Source organism: Uloborus diversus, chromosome 2 (genome assembly GCF_026930045.1).
Source record: "Uloborus diversus isolate 005 chromosome 2, Udiv.v.3.1, whole genome shotgun sequence".
NCBI classification, from domain to species: Eukaryota; Metazoa; Arthropoda; class Arachnida; order Araneae; family Uloboridae; genus Uloborus; species Uloborus diversus.
Genome location: NC_072732.1, coordinates 142,909,858 through 142,931,334, shown reverse-complemented (window position 1 = coordinate 142,931,334; position 21,477 = coordinate 142,909,858). Strand labels below are relative to the sequence as shown.

Genomic DNA, 21,477 nt, shown 5'->3' with positions numbered 1-21,477 from the left:
TTGATTTTTAAAATTCATCTTATTTCTTCAAATAATTTTCTAGTTCATGCTTTTTTGGGGGGCGTGGGGGTTACAATGTCAAGCAAAAGCTCTGCATGACAGGCTATTTTAAAGTTGTTTATCTTAGGAGAACAACAGTTCGTTTGCTTGATGTGCCTCGGCATATAGTTTGGTTGAATAAGTTGTTTGATGATACTTGGAAATGATACTCGATGTCTAGAAGTGTGCAAAGAAGTGCAGTGAACACTTCCGTTAATCGTAAGGTCATCAAAAAACAAGTTCCATCAAATCCACTGTTTTCCATGAGAGAGTTCAAAAACGGAAATATTTGCCTGAAAAGAGCGACTAATGACCAAAACAGAACTCGAACAGACACTTTACAAGTTCCATAGGGTTCAGCTTTTCTTAGAAGAAAAAACTTGTGATGCTGTAAAGATGACAAAAACTTTTGAAACTGGCCACAAGTCAGCATTGGGAGAGATTCATTTCACTGATAAGCAGCTCTTTACCGTTCAACCAGTTTATAGCTCCAAGAACGAAAGGATTTAGTCTGTAGACTCCAAGCGGCTTAATAAATGTTGAAAATCGTCAAAATCCGAAGTCGTTTTTGGTCTGTAGCGGAATTTGCACAAGATTGAAAAACTCTGGTTTTGGTGTGTGCTAAAAGTGAATCACAAAGCAATAGCGCAGCATTTTAGAAGTTATTGTAGTTCCGCGGGCCATGAAGCACTTTGGCAATGTAGATTGCACATTTCAATTTGATTCATCAGCTGAAATGGTCTAAGACAAGATTGGTGCAAAGCGCATTTTTCTGACATGATGATCTGCAGAATGGACACCCTATTCGTCAACCCCATGCGTTACAGAGCATGCAATATTTTCCATGTCCAACGAACCTAGGGCCTGTCTTAAACTAAACGAAAAATTGAATTCTCTAAAGCAATTGCTTTCGCAGAAATAGGATAGATCAAAGGACATGGGCACTTGGGTCAAAGGTCAAAGATCAGCCCATGCCTGAAAATTTCAGTAAGCGGTTTCACCTCTGTATCACTGCAAAAAGCAGCCAGTTGGAAACCAAATAAATATTGATTACTAAAGATCTACTCTTATTATTTGCTGTGTCTTGTTAATTTATTTATTTTCAATGAAGTTACATGAAACATTGCATGCCCGTTTTTTATTTTCCTGCCGCACCCTGCAAAATATGAAGTGATTGTTAAAGAAACTTATGCTGGGTGCATGGGGCAAATATGACATAAGATATACAAAGCTAAACTTTTAACGGACATACCAATTAAGGAATTAAGTCAGGTTAATTTTTCCTTTTAAATTTCTTACCTTAATCTATTTTTTTATTCAGTTGCTCTAAAAAATATCATCTTGATAGAAGTAAGATTTAGTAAATCATTTTTTTAATTACTTCGTAATTACTTCTGTATTTTTATTCTCATGTGTAAACATTTGGCATAAATGTGCTCCGAAATTATGCTTCCCTTTTTTAAAAACTGTCCTAGTTTTGAGAAATCGCTTCATTCCCGGATTAAACTCGTAAATATGGTAGCAATTTTAAAACGAAATTAAAGCATAATTTTTTTAATAGGAATCAAATTTAGTTTCTGAAGTTTTAACTTCAGTAAAGGCTATAATATTGTTTAAATTTGAAATAGAGTCTTGATCTCAGTTAAACCTTAAAAGATCATTAAACTTCCAAAAAGTGACTGTTTACTTTTAAAAATTGCAAGATAATAATTTATACTTCACAAATATGAGCTGATGGCGATAATTTGCTTTGAATGATGATTAGTAACACCAATAAATTCCTGAAATAACAAACCAAACTCGGGTGTTTATAAAATACAATCTACTTTATAAATATAGATTATCATTCTTAAAATTAAGAGAATAAAAACGCTTTTCTTCTAGTTTGTTTCCTCCTTTACGAAAATCAACCTTTTTTTCTTCTTTTTTTTTTGATGTAAACAGCTTTAAGTCTTTAAATTTAGCAACAGTCACTGTCGATGTTCACGGTTCCCAACAAAGTTGATAATGATGTTCTTTTTTTAAAAAAAATAATGTTGATGCATGTTATCAGCTATGTTTCATTTTTAGATTCTGGAGGTTTAAGACTTGATGGTTCTCTAGAAACACCGCTTGTCAGAGGAGGAGCAACTAAAGATTTGAGGTACGTTTAATCTTTGATGAGATGAGAAGAAAAGGGATGTAAGTGAGCTTTTTCTAAGTTTTAAACAAAACACTTCCATCTCCAAGGACTACCATTACCATTTCTTGTGGAAAACAAATGGGAGTTTCTACTAGTTGTCTTCACATTTTTAACTTTGTCCTTAGACCCTTTTCTTGTAAACGTTTTATATCAAAAACGCTAGAACGCATTAAAAGTTTTTCTTTTTCTTATAACAATAATATTTCACGAAAATATTTTACTGTGAAATATTACACCTCGGTTGCAATTCTATTTTAAATGAAAGTGCATAATGGATATCAATATTCTTTTATCGTATTTTGTTATTAACTGTTCAACAAGAATTTGTATGCACTTATATTTTCGTTACTTTGTTCTTTAAATATGGTTATTATGTAACATAGGTTTTATAAGATGTCATATTCTTTTATCCTGCTTTGATAATTATTGACTCATAATGAGGAAAAATTTCTAAGATGATTTTAATAAGTTTTAGTTTGACTTTAAGTTGTTCTCCCACTTGATACATAATGTGGAATAAAAATATAGATACTTTTAATAACTTTTAAGCAATTATCGCAATTCATTAACAAGTGTTTAATGGCTTGGAAACATTCATATTGTTTCGCTGAATTTAACCATTCTTTTGTCGTGATATTTTAATTACTAGTTACATAAACATGAAGTAGTAAAAAGCAGGATTTTGCGAATTGATGAAAACACGCAAACAATTACAATAAATACTTCTAATATTAAACTATTTTCATATCAAATACAGATTTATAAAATGCTAAAAATCTTTGCAAGAAAACAAAATAAGAATTAAGTTTTATTCTGAGTCCTAGAAAACAGGTAACTAACTGAGGCAGTGAGAAGCAAAGGGATGTAAGGAGACATTTTCAAGTTCTGTGTAAAACGCGTTTAAAGATAACGTCCTAGGTAAGGTTTCATTGATTTTTTTTTATAAATCATGCTGTACAGCAGCACCTACCAGGACTACTAGTACGATCTCTTGTCCCAAAACAGAGGACAGGTCTACCTACCATTTGTACTGGCTATCTTCAAATTTTTAACTTTGCCACTTACATCTCTTTGCTTCTCACTGCCTCAAATGTAAAAAATAGAATAGAGTTTACTAGAAGTTATTTTCCTGTTAACTGCCCAGTTGATGCCAGGTCAACAAAGCTAGAATATAATTTCAGTAACTACTCACATTTTTTTACGTTTCATTACTTTCCGACATATCCTGACATTAGCATTACGAGATTGCTGAAGACGTCACTTACAAACAAAGAGATTTGAATGACATTAAAAATAGGCTTTCTATAGAAATAGAAGCATGATGTCAAAAACTGACAGAAAGTATCAGATTGTAGAAGGGAGGATCATACTATGTATATGATTATGAACATTTCTATTGCATTTAATCATCAATGTTCCCATTTTTACGTCACTAAACTTGTGTTCTTTTGAAATCTAATGAGTGCTAACTATATTCAGATAGACATAAAAAGTGACATTTCAAATTTCACTTTTATGCAGATTATAATTACTGTGAAATGCAACATACGACATTTTTATTCGATGAAAAACTAAATTAAATGTTTTGTGAAAACTATTAAGGGAATGTAGGGCAAATGGTTGCTAAGTTTTTTCAAGATGAATAAGTAGGAAATTTGTTTTGAAAATTCCAGTACATAAGTAAAGAACATTGTATTTTATTATCAAACTTGCGTTGAAACAGTAGTTTTTTATTTTTGGCAGTCAATTTGAGTCTTCAAAAAAAGTGGAAAATTGTTTTCATAGGGCAAAGTGAAAAATAAAATATTTTTGTAATGAAATATTTTCTATTCGATTATAAAACATATTTTTGATCAAAAGAATCAGAAAATAAAAGGTTCATTGAATAAATGGAAAGATAATGCAGCAGTAAACGAATAACTAAATGAATATGAAGAAAAATAAATGAGGGAGTAAGAGACTGAATGAATTAGAAAATAAGTGAATGAATGAATAAATAAGTGAATTACTAAATGAAGGAATGCAACTGAATTAATTAATACGTGAAAATGTAAGTGATTTATATTAAATGATTGAATGAGTAAATGAAATAAACTGTTTCACTTTGCATGTATTTGACTAATTGTAAAATTTATTTAAAATGCAAATAAGCTTATTATTAACTAAATTTATACTTCGTGGAAAACTAGGAAGTCTCAATTAATATTTAAAATGTTAATAACAAGAACTTCATCATTCTATAAGTAACAAAAATAATTTTTGACTTACAACAAAATATTACAATATGAGTATTAATTTTTGAGCAATCACGATTGCTTATTGCTTTCATTTGACTGTTTTTGACGTTCCTTTGATTTTTCCCACCAACACCCTCCGCAGCATCACCGTCGACCGGGTCCTTACGATGCTGCACCTCTAACGAAACCGTCTCCAGGTTTCGTCAATATCCTAGACTTACACCCATACGTACACGCACCTACACACATATACATATATACACCTACACACACATACATACGCCTACACACATACATACACCTACACACATACACAAACACATACACACACACCTACACACTCACATACACACAACTACCCGCATACTCATGCCTGCTCACACACACAAACACATATGCCTATACACATACCCTCCACACATACCTACACACATACACACAACTACCCACACACTCATGCCTGCACACACACACACACACACATACCCCCCCCACACACACACACACATACCCCCACACACAAACACACACGCTTACATACACACACACTCGTGATTGCGAAAAACATAATTTGAATTCAAGATGACAAAATTCAAATTATTATTATTTTTTTTTTAATTGCCTTTATTGCCAAATATTTTAATCTTATTCAGTATTTTTTTTCCTGACTGGAATAGACTACATATGGTACTACATAGTTAAATTAATACCAGATAAGAGGAGCTAAAAGCAAAGAAAATATTTCACCATTTCACTATGCCCCTCTATTTCACTTTCCCCCATGTTCCCCTACTTAAGTACTGAAGAACATAATTTAATGAAACTTTATTAAATAAAACATAATTTTAAAAAATACATTATATAAAGTTACAGTGCATGGGCAGCTATTTCCGTTGATGGTATGGGCTAACGTTTGGTTGGAAGAAATGAATGGATTGTAAAGCTTATATATATATATATATATATATATATATATATATATATATATATATATATATATATATATATATATATATATATATATATATATATATATATATATATATACATATATATATATATATATACATATATATATATATATATATATATACATATATATATATACATATATATACATATATATACATATATATATATACATATATATATACATATATATATATACATACATATATATATATACATATATATATATACATATATATATATATATATATATATATATATATATACATATATATATACATATATATATACATATATATATATATATATATATATATATATATAGAGAGAGAGAGAGAGAGAGAGAGAGAGAGAGAGATAGATAGAAACATGTTTTGAAAATTTTCAAAAAGAAGATTTCAATTTTAATTAATGAAGTATAAGATTAAATTCAAGAAAAATATTGAAATGCATACAGAAAATATTATTTGTTCCAGAAAAGCAATCTTACGCCAAATAAATAAATACTATTTTATCATGTATAAAATCAGGAAAAAAAAAAATAGAACTTTTAATTTAAATTTTCATTTCCTTGTTCATCTTTTCTTTGCTTAGAGAATCTAGCATCTTCATTAATTTAGAATTCGGAAACGGCGTACATATCAAATACCTCTATCAGTTGAAAACACAGAGTTTCTCTTTTCTGTGCGTTCATCGTATTAGTAATTGAATAGAGGGTTTGAACTTTCTTAAGTAATTTATTTTCTGCACGCATTTTTCTGTCAAAATTAGTGCAATGCTAAATGTTTGGGATTCAAGCAAAACTAATACATATCACGCTATCTTCGGTAGATGAAAACAAAAATAAATTGAAATGTAGGCAAGGTTTTTCTTTCTTGCTGATTTTTTTTTTTTTTTTTTTTTTTTAAATTTAGAGAAAATCTTACCGAATCTAATACTGGAATGATTGTTTTATACCATTATTGTGATGCGATAGAACTTGCCTACTTGTTCTTATTAAAGCAACAAAATTAATTTTTTCGTGGTTGTCGAACCTAATAGTTCGAAGCTCCCAAGGGAAAATATTGTTTACTTAAAACCTAAATTCATTTTTTTAACTAAATACATATATATTCTATTATTATTTTATGTATTTACTTCTTGAAGTACAAGAAAAGGGTTTTAGAGCTTTCAAAAATAATCATATTATGCAAAGTATTTTTTTCTGTAACAATATGCATCCTTCGTTTAATTTCTTTGGACAATTTCCTATATTTTATCACAAATAAGATTTAAAATATCACTGCGTGGTACGTATCAAAAGAAAGGGTTAAATTAAAGGCATTATATGTATTTCACATGCATTTTCCAAACTTTTTTCCCCTTCAAACATAATACTTCTTATTTATTTCCAAAGCAAAGGAATGCTCTGTATTCATTTCAATACATATTTTTAGAGCGTGGGGATATTTATGAAATAAGATCGGTATACATTCGTCAATATAAGAAGATCATCTAAAATAGGTTTTGAATCTATTTCTATTATGTAAAAGCTTCACAGAAAATGGACCTTTGTATGTCTCTAAAAATATAAGATAGTTTTCAAAAATTAGCTTTGTATGCTTTTCAATAGTTTAAAAATGTTATCTGAGATAGGTTATATATGTCTGCAAAGTTTAAGGGTTGAATACCAATAATTTTTTTATTTAAATTTCCTTATTTGTTTTGTTTATCTTTACCATTAATGTCTGTTTTGAAATTATTAGAGTTATATTTCTTTTTTCCTCTCTTCGAATGTTATTTCATTAATTTAAAATGATAAATCAAAACCATTACGACTCCGAAGGACATTTTCAGCCCCAAACAAACTTCGCAACTCAAACTATTGTTGGATACGGATCATTTATTGATTAACAGATGATGCATAGTATTGTACCCCCATTGATCAGAAATCTGAAGTTCTTCCCCCAAATCAAAATTTCTCATTCGTAGATGCCACTTGCCAGTTTGATGTTTGATTATCACTTTTTTCCCATCCGGAACTTCGGGAAGATAATTTTCCCCTATTCTTCATCTGACAAAAGGAGAAAGAGAAAAATCCGTAGCACTTTTACTCTTCTGTTGTCTGCTTGTCCCCTACGCTTTTTATATTTTTGCGTCTTTTCTCCCCCTCCACTTCAGAATATCTCTCATCTTGTCACACATACCCCGGGGAGTCCCAGGAACCGGAAAGAAAAGAAGCAAAAAGGGTTCGCTTCCCCACAATATTGGCAACTGAAGAGAAACTTTTTCTGGAGAGCTATGCTAACAACCGAAACTTTCGACGAACGCGGGGGAGGTAGATAAGGGAGAAGAGAAAGCAGGCACTAAAGCATCAAACTGAAATCTAGATTATATTGAAAGACAGAAAACTTTTGCACGGCCATCAAAAGCACAATGGTAGATAAAACATTTGAGAAACAACTTATACATGGCGCTGTTTGCTTACCGTGTTGGTTTTGGAAGTTCGAAGGAATGGCTCCATTTAAGGAAAAAATGTATCGAAAATAAAGGAGCATGTTGACGGCTTACACTGTAAACCGGTTAATTCCACATATTGTAGAAAATAACGTTTTTTTTTCTTCATTTTTTAATTATTTCAACCTACATCGGTATAAAAAAAACGAGTCGCTCCAACTATTTGCCTGTAAAAAAGAAATACGTTAATTAAAACCCGCTAACAACAAAACGTGCAATAAACCTCACATGTTGTTCAAGAGCACCTCGGTAGGAAGCCCCGGGAATCCACTGTGGTCTCCAAAATGTTTCCTGATTCGGAGAATTTCGTCTGATACTTTAGAAAATTTTGTCTGAGAGTTCAGAAAAGTTGAAGAGAACATTGCATTTTTTATTTTAATTTTAATGATTCCTAATGTTTCTTTTCCTCGGAACTGGTATAGGCCATGTTCATATTTTATCTATCGGTGAAATTCTAGGTTGACTCGGTAAGTTCAGAATTTTCCCTCCAAAAATTTTAGTTCGAGGCTCCTTATGTTGTTATAGTTTCCTGAACGGTTGCCTATTATGGAGTTAGTTGGTTTAACGTCCAAGAAATTTATCCACACTATATTTTTTCAGCATTGCTAATAATCGTAAGTTTGCGATAAATTTGATGAACCTTAGATATATATATCTAAACTTTTACTCTCTCTTAATTTGAAGAATAAAACCAAAATGTAAATGACCTGAAATGTGAGTAGAGCTGAGGAGAGCAAGTATGTTTCTAGAAATAAAATTCATCCTTTATGTCCAATTTGATTATCTTTTTCTCTTGAAAGAGCAGTTTCTTAATAAACGAAATAAAGACAATTTCAAAAGTGTAGCACTGATGTAGCCAGAACGAAACGATTATTGCCACAAATGTGGCGAACGAACTCTAATCTCTCAAGTATCGACTATGCATTGAAATTGAAGTAAAGGTCTTAGAGAACTATTTTAGAAATCGAACTGACTTTCGGTTATGATTGTTTTTCGGTGACATTTGAACACACAGACAGTGATACAGTAACTTGGTCGTGGCGAATTTCCCAAAATCTTGGAGTCACAGCAAATTACAAAAGTTCCATCAAAGTGCAAAAGTTAAACTGAATAAATAAAGCCTCACAAGAAAAATAAATCTTCAATTGAAATTTTAAATAATGAGCCAAATAAATTTTAAAAAGCATTAAATAATTTGAAAAAATCCATTAAAATATAAAATAGTCCTCCAATTGTTTATCCCCAGTCTCTCCAACTCGACCATCATGTTATCGTAACCGCGGGAAATTTGCCAAGCTTCTGACACTGCGCAAAATATTTGTTTAATCTGCTGCAAGATACATTTTACACCATAGAATAGACACTAGAGGGCAAATTTTCTGCTCGGGATTGATTAGTCGTGAGAAAGTCAGAAAAAAGAAAACATTTTTATGAAACTGCGGTAAATATTATAGAACTAGAAAGTCGCCCGTCACGGTATGACGGGTGAAAATTGTTTCTACTCTTCGACATTTGAGCGAAGCAATTGCCTGTTCGGTGATATTTTGACATTTGAAATTTTAACCCTAACTCCAGTAGATGAACTCTAAACTCCTCCTAGGTAGAGTTTATTGTTGACCATTATTTCGTTTCTTCATTCCCCTGAAATGACAGTCTTACCAATAAAACAATTTAAAGTTACCGGATCGAGTTCAGCCTTGTCACGATAAAGCCTTTCCCTGCATGCTAAATATTACCAAAACATATTATCAAATTATCATGCTGTGGCGCAAGTTTCATCGTTGAAACTCGCAGGTTACTCGATCATCGGCTTATATTTATATGAGGATGATAATAGGCACGGAACTTTTAACTGTTTAATAGTTCATTAAAACCAAGATGAAGTAAAAATAAGTCTTAAAATCGTTCTTTATGCTATCTTGCATTACCATGAATTCATTTTTCATTATTATTTTTGTAGGTTAGAATCTCTTCTTAAAAAAGTTAAAATTCGTAGCGACGGAGCTATGAATGTGGATTCACCAGCAGGAGGCATATTTGTGACTGGATTGAAAACAATGAATCTAAAATCGACAGGTGGAAAGGTATTTCGATTTTATTTATTTCTATTTATTTGTTTTATTTCATTTATTTATTTTTTTCCAATTTTATTATTAATCTGTATAAAATGAAACCAACAGTATGACAATCGTCGTCTCTTGACCAGATGGAAAGAACCAAAGGTACGAAGTTTTGGTTGTAGGTACCATTGGTCAATCTCTGATTCCCAATATCCGTTTTTTTTTTTTTTTAATTTGAAGTGGTTCTATTTTTTCATTCCAACTTTAAGCAAATTAAAAATTTCGTAAAACCTCGATATCAAAAAGTCGCATCGTTTCCATTTTACGTTTGCAGCACCCGTCAAAAACTACATAAGAGGAAGACTCTAAAATTCCCAGATCAATTATTACTCCTGTAATAATCACATCAAGTTTGATAATTTAATGGTAATTTTTCAGTAACGGATCTTTTGAACACAAATCTGAATCATGCAAAATTTCTATCGGTGGAACACATTTTAAATTTATGGATCGTCTTGAAGTCTTTGCTTTGTGTGTGCCAAGATGTTACTAAGACATCTTGGCACACACACTCCTCTCCTTAGGGGCGCGGGTGATGCAATTTTTTTTTATCACCACTGTATTACACATTTGTCGATGAATACCTGAGGTTACACAACTTTGTATCAGTGGGGAAAAAAAGTGCCTCGCTGGATTTTCGACGCATTCTCTACCAAGCGAGCTATATTAGTTTTTTTACTGCTTCCAAATAACGTCATAAAGAGGCACTAGCATCTAGAGAGCACTCCTGTAATACGACAAGGCAGCGAATATGTCGGAAAACCAGCGTGGTACATTATTTTTTCACTGTCACAGAATAGTAGAACCTTACATTTCTGTTACATTGCACAGCATCCAGGAGTTGAACGAACCATACAGTATGAAATTCACACTTAGAGGCACATACTATTGTTTAAGCTATGTTTACTCTGCTTGTGTGCTCTACACTCAGAACCGACAGATATTATAATACCTGACATAATAGCTGGATATACTTGAAACACCGCGTAGCGCCATCGGATGTTTATGTTGGTTTTCATTTCGCTATCGTTCGGACCTGGGGGGGGGGGGAGTAGCCCTTTCTTGCACAACTGCTTTCTTTTAAAACAGTAAGTGATGTTTTTTCCTCTTGTTTATGGATTTAGGTCATCATCGACAGCAACCGGCTAAAAATGATGAACTTGAAAACTTCCAGACAAACATCGAAAGAAAAAAATCACCAAGTGGTGTATCAAGTGTGCGTCTGCGACAATGGTCGGGTATTTTTGGCTCACAGAGAAGGACACTGTCAAATTCATGCTTCTGTCTGCAAAGAGCAGGAAGACACAAGGCAAAATGACAAGTATCAAAGTTGGAAATCGTATCTCAACGATGATTGAGAATAGCGTGTATAAAAATAGGATTATCAATTAAGTAAAACAAAATGCGTGGATAATTAAAGTTGTATGCCGTGTTTGGAGACAGGAACTGATAAGGAAATGTAGTAACAGCATATATTTTGTACGGTAATGATATTTACGATTTTCAGTGTGATGTGATACGTGTTAAAGCAGTGGGGTATCTTGTAAGATAAAAGCTACTTACAGGGTGTCCAGGAAAGGACTCCCTAGTTTCAAAATTAAATATCTCGAAAACAAAATCCGATATTGGAATAAAATAAGCGGTAAGTTTTTTGCGAAACCCATAAACATAATGTACAGATACTTGGAAATTAGTAACAAAACTTGCCAGCTGGGGGCGCTGCACGCTGTATTGCAATAGAAAACCCCATAAAGAGTGCTGCAAAGGGGTTGGATGACAATTTCTAGCGTAAATGTAAGTACCTCTGAGAAGTAAAACTACTGCTGAAGCGCCTAACCATTTCGCAGCACTGTTTATGGGAATTTCTATTGCAATTATAGCATGCAGTGACCCTGTTGGCAATTTTTGTTACTGATTTCCAAGTTCTGGTACATGATTTTTATGAGTTTCACAATAAACATATCGTTTATTTTACTCCAATATCGGCATTCGTTTTCGATATATTGAATTTTGAAATCAAGGATTCCTTTCCTGCACACCCTGTAAGTTGAAAGTGTTAAACCTGAAAATAAAAATGCAAAGAAGTTCCGTATGTTGAAAAGGTATGTTGAATTTAAGATAAAAAATTGTTGCTCGAATTACCATAAAAGGTTTGTGAAAATCTATTCTTCATAGGTGTAAGAAGAATGATTCTATATTGTCGTTTCTAATCCCAGCTGTTCAAGATATTAGCAGTATATTGCATATTTTCTCTATAAAATATAGATATAATTTCACATGTTTCCAAAAAAAAAATTTTATATGTCATTTTTCAAGGGTTTTTTTTTTTTTTTTTTTTTTCTTTTTTGGTGTAGCTCAAAACTTCCTTACAACTTCATCGAACTTCATAAGTATGGTATCATTTTCAAGGATTTTTGCACCACTACCGGCTAAAAATAAGCATGCAATTGACATTGTTCTTGATTTGGTAAAATTACGCATAAAAAGTTTTTGATTTCTCATCTTCTCATTGTACTTTTTTGTTTGCGTTCATCACGCTTTAAAAAAATCTATACTTAAATAAACATCCAATTTATACGCCTAACCATATTTTCATCGATTATGCACTTACGTCAAATACAAACGGCGTACTTGGAGTACGCAGTGTACTAAGTACTTGGAGTACACCGAGTACACTAAGAAAGAGTACCCTTGGAAACACCAAGTACTTGGAGTGCGTACGAACGCCAATGCTTTGCACGGGTCAACTAATCTTCTTCATTGTAAAACTCATTACTGCAATATTAAGAGTTATTACTGCTTAGGCTTTCAAATAAACATTTGGAAAGCAATCACACGAAAAAAAATATTGCAATACTATGAAATTGTGAGTAGCTTACATGTTTTTCAAAAAAATATTGTTGAACTTCCGCGTTCTTTAATAGATAAAATACTTATTGTAATTTTTTGTGTCCGTTTGTCACGTTTTGAAAACTAAAATACCACTGATTTTAACGAACATTTATGCTACATTTCTTACCAAATTTAAACCGATGTCGCACTTATTGTTATACAGGGTGATTCATAATGAATGGGATAAAAAGAAAACATGACTGTGAACGTTGTAATTAATATATTTAGAAAATTCAAATTTACCTAAAAACCACATTTATTCAAGCTTCTACAGGTGTTCAATATGTGCCCCTCCAGTGATATGAAAAATGTCTACACGCTAATCAAGCTCCTGCGACACTCGTGATAACATATCCCTGGTGATGGAGTTTAACACTGCAGTTATCCGCTGCTTTAGTTCCTCCAAGTCCTGTGGAAGTGGGGACACAAACACCTTGTCTTTAACGAAACCCCAGAAATAAAATCACAGCACGTTAGATCTGGTGATTTCGGCGTCCACCTGCTTATGTTATGCCGATGCGGTGGTTCTTTACGAAATTTCATGCAAAAATGTCTTAGCACAACAGTTACCGAGGAGGTTTTGGTATATTCGAAAACACAGTGTTCTTTCACTTGCATGGACGACATTTTGTTTCACAGAACCTCTAGTGGCGAGTTCGTCATTCGATAATTTTTCCGTGTTGCTAAATAAAACTTGTATAATTGTACTTGCAGAATAAATTTGTTTCGGCTGAATAAATCCATTACGGCAGTCACATTGCGCTTTTCTTTTTGACCCATTAATTATGAATCATCCTAAATAATGTGTTCTTGGAGTTAGTTCGAACGCAAGATAAGGCAGAACAACCTGCAATATAAGACAGCTGTTCAGAGACTGCAGGGTTGGTTATTGTCTATTCCACATTGAAGACGAAACTGCAGTCTCTCGTTAGCATAACCGGCTGTCGAAAGTTGAATGCATAAAATTCCATGTTTCACCAAGAAATTAGTTACACCTAGCAATAATTTATTTACAGCTAAGTAATTGGTGACAATTTTCCCGAATTTAATGGTCTTTTTACAATTCTTCAATTCTTTTCTTTTTTTTAACCAGTGCGTATCAAACTAGAGATTTGAAAAAGAAAATCTAAATTGCCCATAAAAAATGTTGAAGATTTTAACGAAAGAGGAGGAAAAAACAAACATTAGTAATTTGACTCTGCAGTGTATAAGACTAAACTAGCTGACACGTGCGAAACATTCGCTCTCGAAATTCGTAATCGTGCTGTAAAAATAATGTATGTAAACACACAGTTTTGTAAAAATGAACGTATTCGCATAGTAGAATACTCAGCAAGACTCCACAATCTATCTTTTTAACTGACTCCATACTTATAAACATGGGCGTTGCCAGCATTCCCGTTAGGGAGTAGCAAGCATAGGTGCAACAAGATAGTGGTTTTAGTCCCCCTCCTCTTCTAGTACAGACCTCGGATATTACTTGAAATTATAATCCTCCCTAACCCCTAAAAAACATTTTATGCTATTTTTGGTCAGATGAGGGCAGAAAAGGTAGTTATGTGGCTCTCTTTGGTTTTTTTTTTTTTAATTGAATTTAAAATTGAAATTTTAAATTACCTTTTGTGACATTTGAAAAGATCGTGGGCGTCATAGGTTGCCTTCTAGGGAGGGGCAGTTGCCCCTCCCTGCCCACTCTGGCTACGCCCATGCTTACAAAGTTTGATGACTTAATAAAGAAGTTATACTGTTCCCAGATTAAAAATCAAATAACACCTTTAAGAAATAGTAAAAGATAAAATGATGTTCATGTTCATTCCTTTTTTTGTAAGTAATATGCAAATACTTTTTACTGTATTATTGTAACATAAATCCTGTTTTAGATTGCATTACTTTGTCTCTGTTTTACACAATATATCTAAATTATTTTTATAAATAAATGTTTTGTGATTTGTAATTTAGTTTTTTCACATTTTACCTTCAGCCAAGTTTCCCATTTTAAGAAGAAATGCAAATGTCATCGAAGAACTGAAGTAATTAGGATTGAAGTTATGAAATTTTTTTATTGAATTTTTATTATATAAACTCTTAAGTGCTACTACACACACTGATTTTCATTTTCAAGATGTGTAAATAAAGAAACTATTTGATACAACTTGCTTTCTACGTTTATTGCAAAATATATTTTATTTACTTTTATGTTAATTTCACTTTAAGTTTTGAAAAATGATCATAAAATAAGTATATTTTATGACATCAACAAAAACATTTGTTTAAATACATAGATTTTGCTCAAACTTTAGAAAATAAGCCATTGGTAAATTTGATTGCAAATTTTGAATAAGTACGCATGCGCAACAGGACGCAAAAATTACTTACTTCAAACTTAGTTTAAGGAATGAGTACTTGGTAAACAAATGTTGTTCATTGAGAGCATAGCACACGAAATCTCTAAAAATATTTCAATGATACCATCAGTTTCAAAATTTAGTTCAAAAGTAATTAAATGTAGCAACTAATTTGGAACAAAATTTTCGGCCTGAATGTAACGACTGATTAGAGACGGCGGATTTTTTAAGTAAAATCATCGAATATTATTTAAAATTTCTGATAAGCATTCAATTGAAAGCTACAAAGCTTGCCGCAAGTTTTATTCTTAAAACCATTTGTATCAGGGCACTTTAATCAAAAGTACATTATGTCATAAAGTTGAACAATGTTTTTTCCAACAAACAAAGATTGTTAAGGATGTGTGAACTACAGCCCACTTAAACTAAATGATTGATAGTATAGCACTAAATCTCTAACAATCTATATTCGCAACTCCAATGAATAATAGGAGGCGCTGTCTAATGGCGGATGAAAAAGGTAAAACAAACAAATGCCGTAACTTATAACTTGCTTTGATGCTTAGTGAATGACAGTAATTTTTCATCGTGTTTGTGGGAAGCTTTCTTTTCTATTCTTCTGAAACTACATTACACCACAAACTGTCTGAAGCCTGTAATTTACCCCAAAGAAAACACGTGGAACAAAATGTTTTACCTTTTTTTGCTACTCACCGCAAGATAGCGTACTCGAGCTCTGGAGTTGCGAATACATAAAACAGAGAATATATGTGTGGATAAATGGGTGTATGTTTCCTATATAAATCCAGTTTACGTCGGATCATGACTAAATTCGGCAGGGAGGTACTTGGGCACCCGAGAAGGAACGTAAGAGGGGGGGGGGGGTCGAACACCAAAATAGTACGGTACCGTTCGAATTTTAATTTTATGACCCGAAAATGTCATTAAAGCTCGTGAAAAATACCATTAAAAGTGCCTCATTTCCTTAGAATTAAAAAAACAAGGCTATAAAATCCACGGGAAAAAATTTAAAAACATTTTGAAGCCTAATGGAACATCCGCATATCAAATCTTAAATTCATCTCTTGACAACGAGCCGAATTTAAATTAACATGAAAAAAAATCATTTTTGATCTGTTGCCATTTTTCATTCTCGACTGTGAACAAATATTATTTATTTAAAGGTTTCTTAAACATTTTTGTTTAAAAAGATTCTTAAAAATTTCGTCTTTTTTTTTTTTTTTTTTTGTACTGCCAGCAGATGATGATCAAGGATTTTAGTTGTAACTATGGATAGATGCATTTAATTTATTCTGGACTTTAAGTTTTGCCGTTACCGAAATTTAAGAACCATTGTTTTGTCGGGAAATTTATAATATATTTTTTTTCTTCTACTATTTAAGCCTAATTGTTGAGCACGCGTCACTTGACATAACATGACATATTTTCGAGGTAAACAGTGCGAAGCCGGGCGACGCAGCTAGCATTTCAATAAAATTATCAGTTTCAACATTTCGTTCAAAAGTGTTCAAATGTCGCAATTAACTTAGAATTAAATTTTTGACCAAAGAGTAGCAACTAGTGTGAGACAGAAAGAGAGAATTTCCGTACCAGTCTGCGAACAGTCTTCAAACTTTCCGCTAAGTGTTCAACTGAAAACTCAAAAGCATGATGAACGTTTTATTATAAAGTCACTTATCGTAAATCGGGGTAACTCTGGGACAGTGGGCAATTTTTAGTTTGCGAGATTCTCTGTAGGACACACAGCTTCGGTTCAGACTGCAATCACGTCTGCTGAGTATACTAAAGCCCTTCAGGTCTTTAGAGTAGACCAGCATTAAGTTGTTACCTGACGGCAGTTGTCAGAACCCTAATGCACTGCACGTGTTATACCAACAAAGTTGTTCTCGCCATTTGTTCTTCAAAATACTTAGGTCTTTCTCTTGTGCCACAAGAACTGCGCACACCAAATTACATTCAAGTATGTATACACATTGATAAATACCTCCTCAAGTGATTAATATAGAAGTAACCAAGTTATTATAAGTTTTATTAACTCTACTTTGTAAATGTTCATCTTTTAACGGGGTAATTTTGAAACAGAAATTTTCTAAGCTAAAGAGCTGCAATTTTTCAGCGATCGTTTGGCCTTTGGTTGGCAAAAACTAAACTTTACAAATTGTTTAATTATATAGTGTAATATAGTGTTTAATTATATAGTGTAATATTAGTTACACTATATGTTTGTTTAGTAACATTTCAAAGCACAGTTCAAAGAAATATCTGTAGTCTTGTGATTCACTCATTAGTTGGAATATTGTTCTTATGACCTGCTATTATATTATATTCTAGAATTGATATACACCTTTTTCCCTTGTTGTTTCCAATGTAGATAATGCGCCTATGTAATAATAGCGGGCTAGCATAGGTACAAAGTCATTTTTCTTACTGTTTTTAATGGGTATAAAGCATCGTCCCAATGTTACCCCAATCAAGGGGGAAGATTGGGACAAACTAAATGTTTTTTATATACATGTAAACCATAGTAACCAAAGTTATACTTTTGTCATATCTTCTAAGGAGAATACTCAACTGTCATATTAATGTTTAAGTTTTTTTGCTTTGAAAATGCAGATAGAAACAGAGTAAAACCTTTAAAAGTTCCCAAAGATATCCCATCTTACGTTATACCAGAACCCTGCTAATTCCCTTCCTCTTAAAAACAAGTAAAGTTGAGTATGTGAGGTGTGTGTGAATTACATCCCACGTAAACTAAAATGTTCTTGACTGATGGCATATCATTCTAAATCTTTAAAAATGTTTCAATAAAATCATTAGTTTCAAAATTAATACAAAAGTATACAAGTGTATCAAGTGGTTTGGAACAAAATTCTTTACTTAAAGGTAAAGACTAAATTGGGACGGATGTAGTGTTTTAGTCGAATCTTCGAATAATCTTCAAAACTTAAGGTAAGTGTTCAATTGATAACTACAAACGCAGTGACGCACGTTTTATTATAAAATTGTCTATATTAAGAAAATTTAATCGCAATTCCAATGCATCACAAAACACTTTTTTTTCTTTCAAAGAATGCCAAAAATGTGTGAACCACATCCCACGTTAACAAAAATAGAAACATGCCAACAAATAGGAAAATTACTGAAATAGGCGGATTGCAGTCTCTATGCTTGAAGGGAAAAAATGTAAATGTTTCGTGCAAGTAATTCACCATACTTCTCTGAAACATAAAACAAGAAAATAAGTAGAAGTAAAATGTCTGAAAGAATCTTTTTCAAAGTAATTCCTTATAGAAAGCTATTTGAAGAAATGTATAAAACATTTTTAAATGAAGCTATTTATACGCAAATTCGAGACAAGAGAAGAAGAATTTATAAATGAAGGAACTAAAACTATTTTGTTTCGGGGTATTTAAGTCTTAAAATATATAGAAATTGCAGTGAAATGTTAGTCTGGTATGTGTTTCCCGGAAAAGATTCTTGTTATTCTTTTAAGCTATGTTAAGGTAAAATGTTACATACATTTGCAAATTCAACAAAATAAAAAGTTGCTGCTTCTCCTCAGTTTTTAAAAGAATAAATATTTTTTCCATATTCACATGGGAGGGGAACTGGAAATTCTTTAATTGCCAGTGATCGGGAGTAACTATTTCACTAGTTACTACTTTTTGAAGTGGTGGCTGCTTTTTTTACTCAATGCACGGAACAATATATACGTAAGCTAATACGTAGGGTATAAGTAACAAGACTAATTTTACTGCAGCGAATCCACTTATTGGAATGTTAATGCCTGAGGCATAAGAAATGTCTGTGGTCTGTACTAACAAAAACTACCGATAGTTGGCTCATGTTCCTAAGTATTACGTGATTGAATTGAAGCCTGTTGGTGGACGCCTACAAGAAATAAAACTAACTTTACTGCTGCGAAAAACTCATCGGAGTGTTAATTTCTCTGGCACGAAAAACGTCTTCTGTGTGTATTAACAAAAGCTACCAATAGTTGGAGCGTACAGACTCATGCTCACTTATTATTGATTATCACGTATAATTGAATGGAAGCATGTTGGCGGGCGCCTACAAGATGCAGCCAGTTGTCAAAACGGAAGCGTCGTTGGAAAAAAGTTATGCGATTAAAGTTTGTTTTCGTCTGTAAAAATCAGCATCGGTAATCTTTGATATGATGCGTGAAGCTTTCAAAGATGAAGCAATGTTTAGAGTCAGTACTTTTTGCTGGCATAAAAATTTTAAGGAAGGCAGGCAAAATGCGGAAGATATTGAACCTAAGGGACAACCTTTAACGTCATCACAGAAACAATGATTAACACTGCTGGAATCACAGAATTATTTTGCATCAGTGATTTCTGACTGTTTTCTTAACTTAAGAAACCATTACGAGGCAAACATTTTGAAAGCAACAAATCATGTCTAAACTCTGCAGAGGCGGTTTTGAATGAACTCTCACAAACTTAACCTTCACAAGTTTTTAAGAAGTGGACAGAACGTTCAAATATAAATACAAATACAAATGTGACGACCAGCAACAGGCTCTTGGCCCAGCTAGGCTGGTCCTAGTCAATTTATTAGTCCTCAATGAAGATCAATGGCCCTCTTAAAGCTAACCACCCCCTTGTTCATTACTACCTCTTCCAATAAGCTGTTCCAAGTGCCCACAACCCTACTAAAGAAGCAGTTTTTCCTTATTTCCAGGTTAGCCTGAGATTTGAATAGCTTAAAGCAATGACCCCTCGTCCTGCTTTCGGTGTACAAATATTTAATCCATTAACATCATTCATTTTGATAAATTTAAACAACTGAATCATGTCCCCTCTGATCCTCCTTCGCTCCAGGCTATACATATTAAGCCTATTTAATCTAGTATCATAATCTAAATCTGAAAGTCCCCTTACTAGTCTAGTTACAATTCTTGGAACCCTTTCTAATACACAAATATCTTTCCTCAGATGAGAAAACCAAAACTGCACAGCATACTCCAAATGGGGTCTTACTAAACTCCTATATAAAGGAAGAAGAACCTTCTTAGATTTGTTTGAACTAGATCTATTGATAAACTCAAGCATTCTGTTGGCTTTGTTACTTGCAATGCTGAACTGTTGACTAAACTTAATGTCCTGATTTATTAAGATACCCCGATCAATAACATTTTCTGCCTGACTAATAATTGAACCCTGTAAACGATAACTCGTACGCTTATTTCCATGACAAATATAGCACTTGACATTTCCCTACATTAACTGCCATACCCCTTTTTATCCACCCACTTAGTAATATAATCTCAATCATCTTGAAGCTGTTTTACCTGTTCTTCATTCTCTACAATCCCCATAACTTTTACATCATCAGCAAAACATTTCATGCTCCCAGAAATATTCTCATTGATGTCATTCATAAAAATAATAAACAAGAGGGGCCCTGAAACTGAACCATGAGGAACCCCGCTTAAAACATCACTCCATTTAGAATGATTTCCCCTCACAACTGCTCTTTGTTTGCTTCCAGCCAGCCAATTTCTAACCCAAAGTCAAGTTTTTCCTCCTATTCCTATATCAGTTAATTTGCTGAGAAGAGCAACTTGCGGTACCTTACCAAAAGCTTTTTGAAAATTAATATAAACAACATCAACACACTTTTTGTTATCTAAACCTAAGGTAACCTTGTCGTAGAAATGCAAGAAAATTAGTAGCACAAGATTTACTTTTCCTTAACCCATACTGCCAACTAGTCAACAGATTATTAGTCTCTAAGAAATTCATAATAATAATTTTGATCAAAGTTTCGAAAATCTTACAAACCATTAAAGTCTGAAATACAGGTCTATAATTCCCAGTATTACCTTTAGACCCTTTCTTGAAGAGAGCGGAGATATGTTAGCCAATTTCCAGTCTTCTGGCACTGTTTCTGAGTTTCATGAAGCATTAAAAATATTTATAAATTACTTTTAAATAAAAAAAAAACCGCCTTCAAAAAATACCCAGGAACTAAAAAGCAAAAAATAACTGATTACACTTATATTCTATTTCCTACCCAAACATAGAAATGAAATTTATTTTACAATTCCAGTACAAAAATCAACTAAACTAAACACCGAATTATAAAATAAACACTGATTTAAATTACTATACGATGAATTATTTTAAATACATACCTAACTAATTATATAC

General features: G+C 32.6%; 1 protein-coding gene across 1 annotated transcript in view; it reads left to right on the top strand.

The window, feature by feature from the left end:
- Positions 1-11,528, top strand: part of LOC129217381 (delta-sarcoglycan-like) — a 63,165-nt gene extending 51,637 nt beyond the window's left edge. The window contains exons 6-8 of the mRNA XM_054851673.1: positions 2,110-2,182; positions 9,884-10,007; positions 11,168-11,528. Coding sequence (XP_054707648.1) covers positions 2,110-2,182; positions 9,884-10,007; positions 11,168-11,401 — 431 coding nt within the window. The 3' untranslated portion in view covers positions 11,402-11,528. The remainder of the gene's footprint in view (positions 1-2,109; positions 2,183-9,883; positions 10,008-11,167) is intronic.
- Positions 11,529-21,477: the final 9,949 nt, after the last annotated feature.